Source organism: Callithrix jacchus, chromosome 4 (assembly GCF_049354715.1).
Source record: "Callithrix jacchus isolate 240 chromosome 4, calJac240_pri, whole genome shotgun sequence".
Lineage (NCBI taxonomy): Eukaryota > Metazoa > Chordata > Mammalia > Primates > Cebidae > Callithrix > Callithrix jacchus.
Window position 1 is genome coordinate 176,423,711 of NC_133505.1, and position 14,812 is coordinate 176,438,522.

General features: G+C 43.8%; 1 protein-coding gene across 17 annotated transcripts in view; it reads left to right on the forward strand.

Annotated features, from left to right (window-relative positions):
- Positions 1-14,185, forward strand: part of ERMARD (ER membrane associated RNA degradation) — a 30,270-nt gene extending 16,085 nt beyond the window's left edge. For 7 of the 17 annotated variants that reach the window (XM_078370492.1, XM_002747193.7, XM_078370493.1 and 4 more), the window contains 9 exons: positions 233-262; positions 1,657-1,725; positions 3,117-3,290; positions 6,219-6,302; positions 8,020-8,096; positions 8,685-8,810; positions 9,204-9,428; positions 11,846-11,959; positions 13,997-14,185. In XM_078370492.1, coding sequence (XP_078226618.1) covers positions 233-262; positions 1,657-1,725; positions 3,117-3,290; positions 6,219-6,302; positions 8,020-8,096; positions 8,685-8,810; positions 9,204-9,428; positions 11,846-11,959; positions 13,997-14,180 — 1,083 coding nt within the window. In that variant the 3' untranslated portion in view covers positions 14,181-14,185. The remainder of the gene's footprint in view (positions 1-232; positions 263-1,656; positions 1,726-3,116; positions 3,291-6,218; positions 6,303-8,019; positions 8,097-8,684; positions 8,811-9,203; positions 9,429-11,845; positions 11,960-13,996) is intronic. The other 10 variants (XM_008995402.5, XM_078370494.1, XM_054254645.2 and 7 more) reach the window with 6 other exon arrangements.
- The last annotated feature ends 627 nt before the right edge of the window (positions 14,186-14,812 follow it).

The following is a 14,812-nucleotide window of genomic DNA, read 5'->3' on the forward strand; positions in this document are numbered from 1 at the left end:
TGAGGGCAGTGTCCTAATGTGGCTTCATGGCCAGCTGTGCTGTGTTTTTGCAGCTTTTGTAATGTGTTTATTTTGTCAGTGATATTCCTCTCATAGTGTTTCTAGATGAATGTTTAACAAGAAACTTTGGGATATTTGGCCATGTACTAGAATTTTTTCTTATTTTGAATAAGTGTTACCGTACTTGTATTTTGCTTTAATTGTTTATTTTCATTTCTTTCCTTTTCTTAAGTCAACAGCTCTTTATACCACCTTTGATGAAGTAAGTAATTAAACTTGTTTCAAGGTAACGTGAAACAAGCAGAACATTGTCTTCTTTTAAAATACAAATTAAAACAAAATTAAAGATCAGCCATAAATCATATGCTTACAGAAAAATGTCCATAGTAATATAAACCAAATAAAAGCTTATAATTGATATTTCAGGTTATTTTGAGGCCCCATATTACTAATCTAGCTCCTAAAGCTATACAGAGTTCAAAAAGTTGGAAAATACTACATCATCGAACATGATCAGCTATAATTATTTAGGGGCTTGCATTTGAGATTTAGGGGTAACATCTTTTTTGTATGAGAAATACTCCCTAACTACTGAGTGTATAGTATATACTGATTCATTTAATCTGCATGTTGGGGGTGTGAAGAGTAAAAATCACAGTTGAAAATGCCTTTTATCACCCATAAAGTATAGAGGCTTTTGTGTGTGTAATCCTGGGTAGCATTCATGTGCACCTAAAGTGTGACAGCCTATAGGAATCCAAGGGAAGGGCCACCTGTAGGGGTCTGGATATTCAGTTTTGCCTTTAAGACAACTATTAGATTCCTATGTGACTCTGTGGTGGGTTAGTTAAAAATGTGCCTGCTTACTTGCAGAGCTTCTTCCATTAGGTGAATAATCTACTGATATTTTAATAAGACCTTTGGTAACTTGAGGATTTGACTGGATAGTGTACTCCAGTCTGCAGAGAGTCAGGTCTGTGGGATTGGTTGGGGTGGTTGGGCAAAGTCCATGGTGAGTTGAGAAGTGACTTAGGAAGTGACTGATGTATATGAAAACAAGACACGTGTATGCACACACAGACACACACACGAACACATACCTCCATGCCACATATACAAACAGGCATACACACCCCACACCACATATGCAGACACATATACTACACACATACACACACACACAGAGGCACAGTTGCATATAAACACACATGTATAAATCCACCTGTGCACATACATATATACACACACCACACACATACACAGTCACATATACAAACAGGCATACACACCCCACACCACATATGCAGACACATATACTACACATATACACACACAGGCACAGTTGCATATAAACACACACACACATAAATCCACCTGTGCACATGCATATATACACACACCACACACATACATAGTCACATATACAAACACGCGTGTGTATTCAATTAATAATATATTCTTAAAGACATTCTATTGGTTAAGAAAATATTTCCTGAACACTTGTTTGCTGTATTTTAAAGGCTATCCTCATGCCATTTAACTTGCTTGGACCTTAGATAACAAGTTAAGCTAAAAGTGCTGTTCATCAACTCTGAAAGTTCTCTATGTTTATGTATGGGGACCAATTAATCAATGTATTTATTTTTGATGTTTTAGATATTGGCAAAACACTTGAATGATGGTAGAATCAATCAGCTTCCTCTTTTCCTTGGAGAGCCTGCTATGGTAAGTATTAGGTATTTTCTAGGGTAATATTCTTTTATTTATGGATGTCATCAGCACTTCTCTAAAATGAAATTAATTTTGGCTTGTGGTTTGCTCAAGAAAAATACTTCTGAACCATTCCTGTGCTGTCTCAGCTTCAACCACCAATCAGCTCATGTTTCCCAAGCTGTCACTCCAGTTGGGGTACTCTGCTTTATGCCATTATTTAAATGTCTTTTATAAAGTCCTGATGATTCAGCTGCCCTATCCCTAAGCAAAATTTGAATTTGTTTTTTGCATGTGTTTATGCTGTAGAACGGACATGTATTTGTGCCTTGTTAGATGCAACAGGCTGGGCGCAGTGACTCAGGCCTGTAATCCCAGCAATTTGGGAGGCCAAGGTGGGCAGATCACCTGAGGTCAGGAGTTTGAGACTAGAGCCTGGCCAATATAGTGAAACCACATCTCTACTAAAAATACAAAAAAATTAGCTGGGCATGGTGGCCTGTGCCTGTAGTACCAGCTACATAGGAGGCTGAGGCAGGAGAATTGCTTGAACCCAGGAGGCAGAAGTTGCAGTGAGCCCAGATCGCACCACTGCACTCCAGCCTGGGGTAATAGAGCCAGACTCCACCTCAAAACAAAAACCAAAAACCAATAGGGAATAATAAGATTGAGTATTGGATGAAAAGAGAATCACTAATTGTTTAAAGCCATCTATCAACTTTTTTATATTTTATGAGGATATTTCAGTGACTCATTTGAACTACAGTAGGTATTTGACATTTATTCCTTCAGACTGAGAGTCAGGTGACCTAGAACCATGCTCCTGTTCTGTGACTTTAGACTCTGTGCTCTGTGGGCATCCATTTTTACCATCAAAAGATAAGACGATTGAACTAGTTTAATGTTCTTTCCACCTTGAGTCTCTGTGACTCTTCTGACCATTGGCAATTTGCCTAGGGCAGCAATTTTCTGACCTCTTTTCCCTATAACCTGTGGGAGATGCCTTGGGCTTGTGTCATAAGAAGCAACAGGCTTCGAAGGCAAAAGAGCAGATAAGAAAGTGCAGGGGCTGTGCTCACACAAGCGAGAGCCATGCTTTCTTTTATTGCCTTGGGAAAGCTCATCTGCAGATGTTCGCACTCAGTTCCCTTCCTTGGAGGAGGGTGAAAACAAGCAACACTGCAGTTTGATAAGACTCTAGCACCAGCCAGGCAACTCTGCCTTCCCCACCGCCTCTCCGACTCCCTGGTCTGTCCTGTGGGTGCAGAACAGCTCTCCCCAGCAAGGTCCCACCCAGGGCTTCAGAGGGCTTGATGGATGTGCTCTTCCCTTCTGTTCAGCAGTACCAGGCACAGCTCTCTGCTGCAGATACTAATACAACATTTTCTCTGTTTATTTTCTGAAAGGAATTTCTCTGGGATTTCCTGAACCATCAGGAGGGTCCCCGCTTAAGAGATCATTTAAGCCACGGAGAGATCAATTTACAAGAATTTTCAAAAGAAACAACTAATCAATTGCTTGCATTTTCTGTTGTACTGTTACTCAGATTTGTTGATGAAGGTCTGCTATCAGTTTTTAAGGTAATTGGGAAGCAAATCATTAATTAGATTAACTGTCATTCAGCTATGAAAAAATACAGTTTATTTTTGAAATGTAGTTAACTATTAATCATCTTTTAATATATCTGAGTTACAGTATCCTCCATCAGAAAAAAAGTGATTGGATTACATGTATGTTTATATTCTCTGCCACATATCAATCAGTATTAATCTCAGCAAAAATTAACTCATTTCTTAAAAACACATTCGCTTTTGTATGTAACAGTAGCTAAGTATTAAAAACAGAACAAATTATAAAACAGGATTAACCAAATATTAGGAAATTTTTACAGATTTTTGCTAAATCGATGGGGCAGGATATTTTTGCATCATTAATAAATTAATCTATTTCAAAATAAATAAGTTAGAACATTTGTTATGGATATTTTAATCTTTTCAGATAATACATATGATAGTTATTTTAAAAATTGTTTAAAAGTTCAAACAAAAATTAATAGAAACAGAAAAATTAATGTGAAAAGTAACAGCCCTCAGGAATTCCATCTCCCAGAAATAACTACTGTTAATAATTAGCTGGTGGTTGCTCCCACATTTTTTCTGTGAGTTCATAGGAAGATACATTATGTTTTATAGCTACCATTTCTCATTAACAGTGTGTTTTTGGCATCTTTGTTCTGCCTTACTCTTTTTGTCAACTGTTTGATATTTCGTTTTATCATTATGTTGTTATTTACCTACGCAATCCTTCGCTGTTGGATAAGTTGTGATATTCCCTGTTGTGGAAAATTCCTAATTATGCTGCTGAAATGAGCATCTTTGTTCATTTGGGCACTTATGTAAATACTCTTAAAAAGTAAAGTTTGAAGACAGAAGATATCAATACTTTTTTTTTTTTTCAATGAGACAGGGTCTTACTCTGACACCTAGGCTTGAGTGCCGTGGTACAGTCATGGCTCATGACAGCCTCAACCTCGTGGGCTCAAGCCATCCTCTTACCTCTGCCACCTGAGCAGCTGGGACCGTAGACACAAGCCACCATATCCAGCCAAGACTTTGTTTTTATTTTCATTTCTGTTTCTTTGTGTTTACTAGACGTTTATAATTCAGTCATGAACTGCTGCTGGTGTGTTTTCTCCATTTTCTTCGGCTTTATATCTCCCGCTGGCTCCCGAGCCTTATTTCTGTACACCTTGCTTTGTTGTTTGTCCATGGGTTTTGATGTTTTTTCTCTTTGGCTTCTACATTTGGAGTCATTCTGAAAAGAATCTTCACTTTTCAAAATTGAAAATATATGTACACATTGTCTCTAGTACTTCTGTTGTTTCTTTATTTTCCTTTTACATCTTTTGATCCAACTGGAATTTATTTCATCTTGAGAGTAAGGTACAGAATCGAGCTTTACTTTAAAAAAAATTAATTGCCAGCAAGTTGTCTCAGCACCATTTATTCTGTGTAAACCTGTACAAACACAAACAAGAGTGAGCACCTCATGGATTGAGTTAGGGACAACTGACATTTTTCAAAATGTTGAAGCTTATTCAGGGACATAGTGTCTCCCATCTTCATTCCTCAAGTCCTGAGCCTCCTGTCTACGTGGCCTCTCCCGCCTCCCAGGTGGCTGCTCAGGCTGGAAGCCTCAGAGTCCTCTTCTCTCTTCGTACTCGGACCTCGGAACAAGTCTTAGAAATATGTTCCACAGTCCAGGTGGGGTGACTCAGACCTGTGGTCCCAACACTTTGGGAGGCCGAGGCAGGTGAGTTCAAGACCAGCCTGGCCAGCATGGTGAAACCCTGTCTCTAATAAAAATACAAAAATTAGCCAGACGTGGTGGCGGGCGCCCATAGTCCCAGCTACTCGGGAGGCTGAAGCAGGAGAATCGCTTGAACCCAGGAGGTAGGTGTTGCAGTGAGCCGAGATTGTGCCACTGCACTATAGCCTGAATGACAGAGCAAGACTCAGTCTCAAAAAAAAAGAGAAAAAAAAAATATGATCCACATATGCTACTCCCTGTCCCTCCTGTGCCACCACCTGGCCATGCCATCCTGGCTCATCCCTGGAATGTCATTGGCACTGACTGGTCTGCCCACCAACTTCTGCGAGCCCTTCACCCTGTCATAACAGGCAGCAGCATCACGCAGCCAGCATGATCCTTTTACATCCCTCTCCTCGGAAGCCCTCGGGTGGGTTCACATCTTGGAACAGAAGCCAGGTGCTCTTCAGTGGCATATGTACATGGCGTGTGTGTCTGCCCTGTGGGGACGTCACCCATGCAGACACACACATGTGCCTCCCTCGTACTGCCCAGCACTCTGCCTGGTGCACTCCAGGTTCTCAGACATTGAGTGAATGGAAGGCTAGCACATTTCTTCTGCAGTTAACGTCTAGCTACTTCAGGTGTTTGTTTTGTGCTATTAAGAATTGTAGGTAGTTCCAGATTTTTTACTTTGTCAACTGTCGATTCACTGATTTTGTTTCTCATGGGTTTTAGTTGGCTGACGGATTTTTAAGTTATGTGGTTACATCAGCTGCAAATAATGTAATTTTATGATTTCAAAAAATATGTATATGCTTAGCAATTAAATGTTTATATTTATGTGATCTTTTTTAGTTGTATAGATTTTTAGTGTTCAGATGACTATTTCCTAGTTAAATTTCCAATTCTTTGGGGTCTTTTTTTTTTTTCTTACTCATTTCTAGTCTTGTGCACAGAGGGTGGGTGTGGCATTTGTGATCTACTATTGTTAATTGCTATCATTTAAAATCATTTTGTTGGCTGTGATTTCTCTGCCATGTCAAACCTATTTTAATGAAGCGTTTGTTTTTCTAGCTGCATAGAATTATTTGAAGAAAGATAATGAGAAATTGGGTTTCTAAGTGGCCTGCAGTTCAATAGAAGAAAGCTAAAAACCTAACCAAATATTATAGTAACCACCATTTTCTCTAAACTAGGAAAAAGCAGCAGTAGAATTGTTGATTAATCTTGCAGAAGGCTATAGTTCTCGTTGCCATCCGGTTTCTCAGCTTAAAAAACAGGTATGCTGAATGCAGGGTGCTGGGAGGGGTGTGCATGTTTCTGAAACCACCTGTTTCTGCAGAGCTGCTCGGAGGGTGCAGTTTGCCTGCTGACTCAGACTTTGAGTTGGGCAAATCAGCTTTCTGACCAGCGTGGTCCCTGCTGTGGCCTGGCCTGGCTGCTCAGTCCTCAGAGGCTCAAGTTCCATGTCTAGAAGTCGCAAGTGTGCAGTGCTGACTGCACTGAGTGTTTTCAGTGTTACACGGATGAGCACTGGGAAGTGTTTTCGCTGAGTCTCCTGGCAGGCTGTCACTGCTGTCACCAGTGACACAGAGCTAGGAGCACTTTTTATTTGTCAGTGGCGAGTAACGTCAGTTTTTCTGCTACACAAGACTAGCTTTTGTCAACTTACTGAAACAACAATTTTTTAAGCATTTCTGCCAGGAGGTTCCAATTTGGAAGTCAGCTGAGGTGCTTTATTCTATATACAGGAGGACACGAGGGCAGTGCAAGGGAATGAAAAAAGAGGTATTCCCCAGAATATACGCATCATGACAGTTGCGCAGGTGATCATTTGTAAATGAGATTATTTCTGAAAGGAAGCTATAAAATCAACACACGGGTCCAGGAGAGATTTGCAAAGGCACTTTAAAGAAACGGCGCCTTGAGAAGTCTGAGGCCTCCTTGAGAATGCCTTAAGGAAAGTCCTGTCAGAAGTGGGTTGTCGGCAGTGAAGTCGGGAAAGCAGCCTCCTGGAGGTGTGGGCCTGGAGGCAGAGCGTGGGGCTGTGCTGGTCGGATGCCATTCCCCGTTCACGCTGCGGACCACCTTTACCAGGGGGATACCATGCTTTCCAAGAACAAGCCCTTACGAAGGTAGAGGTAGACAGGTGGGGAGAAGGGAAGACGGAAGGAAGAGGAGCTTCGGGAAGGCAGTCTTTGTCTTTCAACCAGAGCTGCCGAGGCGCCAGGCCATCCTCTCCCCTGCCCCACTGTGGCTGTTTTGGGTCCTTACCATTCCCTGTCCCCTTCCTGGCATTTCACTGGTATTCAGGCAGCTTTGCATCCTGAGCTTTGGTTACTCCTGCTGTTGAGACCACCCATGCTCAGTGGTGTCAACAGCCACCATTTGATTTGCTCATACTCTAGTGGGTTAGAAATGGGGAGCATCTGCCAAGGGATCTGTTTGTGGCCTTGCCTGGGTGTTGACAGCTGTGGTTCCCTCAGGGCTCTGTGGGGGTCCCATCTGAGAAGGCTGGAAGTTGGCCAGAGGCCTCATGGGGTACCTGCAGGGACATTCCCAAGGTGACAGCTGCTGCACCCTAAGCGTGGCCTCAACTGGAGAGGCACCTGCACCTCTGACATGGCTTTGGATGCCATGCAGCACCTTCACATGTGCTGTGTTCTGTTGGTTACAGGCCAGTTGCTGGAGCTGGTGCAGATTTAGTGGGGACCTCCTCTCAATGTGAGGTGTCAAAAGAACCTGTGGACGTGGTCACAGCCACCCCAGACATTTACTCCCTACCACTCCCCTGGTAGTCTCCCCAGCCTCCCCGCCATCTGAACGTATTGAAGAACTGACACCCACCATCTAGTTTTTACAATGTTTAGAATTTGTCACAATTTTATAGATAGGTATTTTCTAGAGAGGGATGTAACATCCCTAACAATCTAAAAACATAGATTTTTTAGGAAGTTATTATGAAATCTACAAAAGCAATATAACGTTTCCTCACAGGTGCTGAGCTGTGAGGAAAGCATCAGGGTTTGGGCTCTGCTGCCTTTCCCCGAAGAACTCACTCAGGAAGCTGTCAGGTGCGTGTTGTCCTGGGGCCTGGCTGACCTCGAGCTTGTCTGGTACTGTTAATTTCAGCAGCATTTCTCCTTTAATGAGCCTGCTGGAAGATAAAGGGGGAAGGAGAAATTTCTGGGCCTTCGTGGCTGGTGCAGCCTGTGAGGAGCTGGAAGTAATGCTGGAAGTGATTTCCCAGCTGGCATGGGGCCCTGGTGGAGAATTAACATGGAACGATAGGCAGGTTCTGTGGGTGAACAATGGTGCCCACGAGGAATATTGAGTAGACGGTAAACTAGACGGGTCTGAAGCTCGAGAGAGAAGTGGGGATGGAGACGTGCATTTTGGAGTCGTACATGCAGTGGACGTGCTTGCTCAGCAGGAGTAATACTCGGCTGATGCGTCGTCTTCCGGCATCAGCGTGTTTTGCTTTTGGCATTGGCGTCATTTGTTTCTCCACTGTCTTGTCCTGGTGGCCTTTTCCATTTTATATTCGGGGAAACTAAGATTCACATTAAGGTTGCTGCTCAGTGAACCATTAAACATTATTATGCATAGGCACTAATACGGGCATTTTAATTATTGTCACATATCTTTATTTTCTTTTTCAGATTAGAAGATAATTCTGAAACAAATGCCTGCCGCTTTTTAATTACAAAAATTATGGATGAACTGTATCACCATATGCCTGAGAATCATTGTGTTTTAAAGGACTTGGATAGTCTTCCTACTGAGACGTGAGTTCCAGGACATCCTGACAACTGTTGAAACATTGATTCAGCTGATTAGCGTAGCAAACTTAGCCATTCTCGATGTTTTAGATTTTAAAAACTTGGTAGTCTTAGAATCCCACTGTTACTGCACCAAGAGGAATGATGAGGTAAGCTTTGACAGTCTCGGTGCAAGCTCGGCACATCTGATGAAGCTGTGAATGCCACATTCTGTTCACCACAATTCAGTATATTTAGTCAGCACCTGACACATGTCACGGTTGCCCCTGCAGACCAATGAGCAATACGCGGCTAGCCCTGGCTCCCAGAAGGCCGCAGCCTTGCAAGTGCAGGTGCAGAAGGAGAGTGAGGTGCAGCTGAGGATCACGATGCCTGTTGCAGGTCTCGCTCTGTTTGCAGGTGGCCCAGCTCACAGCTGCTCTGTGAGCTCTGCAGCACACCCGTGCCCACCCTGTTCTGCCCCAGGATTGTGCTGGAAGTGCTGGTTGTGCTCCGAAGCATCAGCAAACAGTGCCACCACGTGTCCAACCAGGTCACTGCCGCCTCAGAGCTGAGACACATGCAGTGGGTGGAAAGGACTCTGCGGTCTCGCCAGCGGCTGAACTACCTGCGCATGCTGAGTAGGTGCGTGCTCACTTTCCTCTTTGGGTGGGGCAGGAAGTTGTCACAGATGCAGTTCAGTCCCCACTTTCAGACACACACAGTAGGCCCTCACTGAACCCCATCAACAGGTGTTGATATGCTTGGAGTTCACAACTGATAGTGTAAACCCAAAGTATCTGAGACAGGTCTCAATCCACTTAGAAAGTTGACTTTCCCATAGTTAAGGACAGGCTGTGACAGCCTCAGGAGTTGCTGACAGCATATGCCTCAGGGAATTTGGGACACAGCTTGCTTTTACACATTTTAGGGAGACATAAGACATCAATCAGTAGGTGTAAAGTGTATATTGGTTTCATCTGGAAAGGCAGGAAAACTCGAAGATTGGTGGACAAGAGACAAAGGATTGTATTATTTTGCATCTAAGAGACAAAGAATTGCATTATTTTGAGTCTTTGATTGCCTTTCAGTGAATACAATTTACTGGTGAGGTGGGGGGAGGAATAGTCACTTACACCATAGTGTGGCTCAGTGAAGCTGCATTTTACATAAACATAGGGCCGAAGAAGCAATCATATATGCATTTGTCTCAGGTGAGTAGAGCGATGACTTTCTGCCCCACACCTGTGAAGATAAGCTAGCAATTACATTACCGGAGTGAAATGCAGCAGAACTCTTAAAGGTCTTGAGGCCCAGGAGGAATTTCCTTGTGGACAAACTGTGAGGGAGGTCTGTAGCTTTTTTATCTCTGTAGCCATCTTATTTAGGAATAAAACAAGAGGCAGATTTCCTGAGGCAGTTCCCAGCTTAACTTTTCTTTAGTTAAGCTTTTACTTAGCTTGACTTGGCTTAGTGAGTTTGGAGTCCTGAAATTTATTTTCCTGTCACAATAGAAACAAAAGTTCCCACAGCCTGTTTCTGGTCACAAAAGTATTAACCAAGCTTCTAAATAAGGACCCAAGACACTTATAATATGAAACACTGAGATACATATGAGCTCTTTGGACGTTTAAGAAAGATGAATAAAAAAAGTGAAATAACTTCTCAGTTTTTGGTGAAGCAGTGAGTGATGGCATTCCAGGTGGTAGTTGAATCAGGGAACAAATGTTTGTAGAGTGAGACGTCCCCAGGCCTGCGCGCCTTCCTTCTGACAGCTACAGCACCAACAAGAACAAATGTGTGGGTCACTAAGCACTTTTGTCCCCTGTCACTTACTGTCAAGCACTTACTGTAGACTTTACAAGTTCTTATAATTTGTATTCATTCATTCATCCATTTTCCCACCTGCTTATTCTAGTTCAGGGTCAGGGTTGCAGGTGTGGCTGGAGCCTATCCCAGCAGCTCAGGGTGCAAGGGTGTGGTTGCACCGTGGACAGGATGCGGTTCCATCACAGGACGACTCACACACCCACACTCACTTTGGGACCACATAGGCATGCCAGTTCATCTCATGTGCACAGCTCTGGGATGTGGGAGGAAACAGGGGCGAGAGAAAACCCAGCCATGCAGAATGTGCTTCTCCACACAGACAGCGGCCTTTGCCAGACACCAGTTTCTTTTCTCACTGATGTGATAAACCAAAGTTGAGTGAAATGTTATTTGAGGATTTGCTGTGCTGATTTTCACAGAAAGTGATGTACATACTATTTTAAATATGGTTTGTAATTTGGGCATGTGGAAATGTGGGTTCTACCTACCCATATGAATAGTTGAGTTTAAAATATAACAGCAGATTAACTTCTTAGAACCAGCATTAGGGTTTCTTCACTTATAGTGTATATTTTAGAATGTGCTACATCCTTCAGAAAAGACCATTTTGGACGCATTTCTAGAAATTTTGGGTTGAGTGTATCTGTGGTTTTTAAAGCTTTAGAGAGATATTGCTGGATTCCCCTCCAGAAAAGTGCTTCTCAATTTACACTCTTACTAGCAGTTTATAAGACAAGGTCATTCTCTTGTTACCACTCTCCAAAACCAGAATATTTTTAAATGTATCAGCTAGTTTCATGGGAAAAATAAGAGCTTACTTTAATTGGAGTTTCTTTAATCTGGTGGCATTCAGCCAGCTTTCATATTGAGGCCATTTCTTTTTCTCTGGTGAGAGTTCCTTTCCCAATGTCAGAGGGCAGGGAGCATGGGGGTGGCTGGGCAGAGACTGGGCCTGCCTGGTGCCCCGTGAGTGTGCAGAGCCCCCAGCAGCCCCTCAGATGATGACTCAGCAAGGAATGTGGACATGCAGGGCGGCCGGGAGCAAGGGCTGCACTGGGCGCTCCCTCCGGCCACGAACCTAGGGTCTGGAAGCAGGCATCGGGCTCTAAGGATTAGGAAAATTACTTTTTGAGAAGTTGAAGAGGTGTTGATTAGGTGAAACATCTTTTTCCTGACGAAGGTGGAGAACACCAGTGTTCCTCAAATTTTAATTTACTTTTATCTGTTTTTAGTATTAGACTTCTGTCCCCTGTGCTCAGCCTGGTTCTGTTACTCATTGTGCTAGAATTGGTCAACATTCATGCTGTTTGTGGAAAGAGTACGCATGAGTATCAGCAGTACCTAAAGTAAGTATGTCACACTCCTCTGCAGTAACAGTGTGTCATGGGGGAGATTGGGAGTGAGCCTCTAGGAGTGAGACTGGGGCAGCGTGAAAGCCCCCATCTCCTTGGTGGTCTCAGGCAAGGGTCTGACATCTGGACTGCAAGGAAAATTTCTGCCTCCAAATGGCTCAAAACCAATTTTTTTTTTCAGAGACAGGGTCTTGTTTTGTTGCCCAGGCTGGAGTGCAGTGGCATAATCATGGCTCACTGCAGCCTCAACCTCCCAGGCTCAAATGGTCCTACCACCTCAGCCTCCTGAGTAGCTGGCACCACAGCTGTGCCACCATACCTGGCTAATTTGTAAATTTTTTTGTAGAGATGAGGTCTCACTGTGTTGACCGCCAGTGATCCTCCTACCTTCACCTCCCAGAGTACTGGGATTACAGGTGTAAAAGCCACGGCACCAGACCAAAAACCAAATTTATGTATGTAACTAATAGTTTCAGATTTGGGAAGTTCACTTTTTAGGACCATCCCAATCTAGGAGTCGAAGTGGTGTGACACTTGTATGACTCACTTGACATCCAGAGATCCAAACTGAGGACGCTTCCAGGTAGAGGTCCCAAAGGTGGTCATCTGGACTTGGGTGTAGCTGCAGCTCCAGCCTCCCTCAGCTGCCAGGAGGTTCTGGGTATCTTGGTTTTAAGCCAATGCTTTGCAGGTGCCAGGCAGCTCAATACATGTTTAAATGAATGTGAAAATACAACTGGGGTGTCTTATGGAAAGAAGCAGAGGCTCCTGCTGAGAGTGAGGGTAGCAGATGTGCAGCCTGTTACAGCACAGCTCAGTGTTAGGGGACTCCAGCTCAGCGCGCCCCATGCTGGGCACTGCTGGCACCGCGGACTGGTGCAGGGACTGCCCTGCTCATGGCAGGATGTGCAGCAGCAGGCCTGCCTCTACCCACAAAGTACCAGTCATGTAGAGTTGTGTCCCACCCTCCATGTGGCAGTCAAAAGTGGCCTAGACATTGCCAGGTATCTCCTGCAGGTCAAAATACCCTAGTAGCGAACCCTCTTCTAGACAGAGTAGCTGTGGCTTTCCATTGGATTATTCTCTTAGCTTCTCTTTAAGTTTGAATATTTTCAAGATAAAATGTTGGTGAAAACTACCTGGCAAATGTAAAACAAAGTAAAGATGACATTTATCAGTCAGAGCCACCCCACTGTTAACATTCTGACAAATAATCTTAAAGAAAATCTCTTTCACAGCAACAACTGTCTCAGTGGCATGTGTCTCCTCTGAGCCAGCCCCTCCATCACGAAGCACGGAGGCTGGACATGTGAGGAGGGAGAGGGTACCCTGCCCACGAGGCTCCTGATGGGGCTAAATGGCTTGCTTGTCATTGCTGCTGACCCCTGAACAATGCAGGTTTGGACTGCACAGGTCCACCTGTACAGGGAGTTTTCTCAGTAAATACGGTTGGTCCTCTGTGTCAGCAGGCGCTGCGTCCCATGCAAACACAGACTGAAATTACAGCGTTCTTGGTTGCAGACATCAGTGTGGGGAAAACCACGAAAATCTCACTGCGAAAACTGCATGTACAGGGGGCCAGTTCTTCACGCTGGACTTGAGTATGCTTGGATTTTGGTATCCACTGGATGACTGTGTATTGTGTGTTTATTCCATGTTGTGCATTCTGTGTTGTATGTTTAGGATGTGTTGCGCATTTAGTCTGTGTTGTATGTCACTTTGGTGCAGGTGACCCCTGAGTTCCTTCCTGGAATTACAGCCATCATGTCTGAGCTGGAGAAAGAATGTCTGAGAAGGTGCTTGCGTGGGAGCCTGTGCAGGTGTCCAGCAGTGGTCACATCTCCGCACTTTTCTCTTTCCTCTAATTTGTATTCTCTTATTTTTATTTTATATGGATTTATTTTCCTTGAATCCTCAGACATAAGTAAGTGCAGTTTACTTTAGGAATAGTTCCAAGAATGAAGAGAAAATGTTTAATTCATCGTTTCATTTTATAACGGAGTACATAAAACAATTAATTTTTTCTTACAGGTTTGTAAAGTCCATCTTGCAATACACAGAGAACCTGGTGGCTTACACCAGCTACGAAAAGAACAAGTGGAATGAAACCATCCATCTTACACATACAGCTTTGTTGAAAATTTGGACTTTTAGTGAGAAGAAACAAATGTTAATACATTTAGCTAAGAAATCCACAAGTAAAGGACTCTTATGAAAACACTTAGAAGTTGGGATGTGTTTAATTATAACAATTTTAATAGCGTGTAAATTGAAAAGCCAGAGCTCGGGCGGAGTTCAGGGTCTGCTTGACCAGGCTTCAGGTTCTGTTTCTCTGCAGCATCCTGATTTGCCCTTTCCGAGTGATCGGTGTGAGTCTCAGTCTGGCTTCTTTTGTGGTGGCCAAATGGCTGTTGTAGTTTTTGGTTCCATCTCTGCATGTTACCCGTCCAGAGGAATAAGGAAGAGCTGCTTTCACCCAACTGTTACTCAGAAATGCATGGCTCCCCTGTTACTGGCCACGTGCCTACTCTTGAGAATTACAGTGGCTGGGACCCTCCCCTGCATTCCCTGGCCAGGCCTCAGGAGACATAGACTCCTGGACCAGCCATCAGGACAGGGAGGGTGAGGCCCTGGGACTGAGGAGAGGACCGATAACAATTTAAAGTTCCCAGGTCAGTGCTGGAGACCAACTCCTGAAAGGGGAGGTGGGCAGGCAGGGGTGTTGGCCAGCATTTGGCAAAAAAAGCAGAAGCCCTTCCCTGTTTTTAGATGTGGGGGTTTCAGTGCAGGGTCTGGGAGAGCTGGGGGAAAGGAGGTTAGGGAAGCTGGTATTCACAGGCCCTGCTT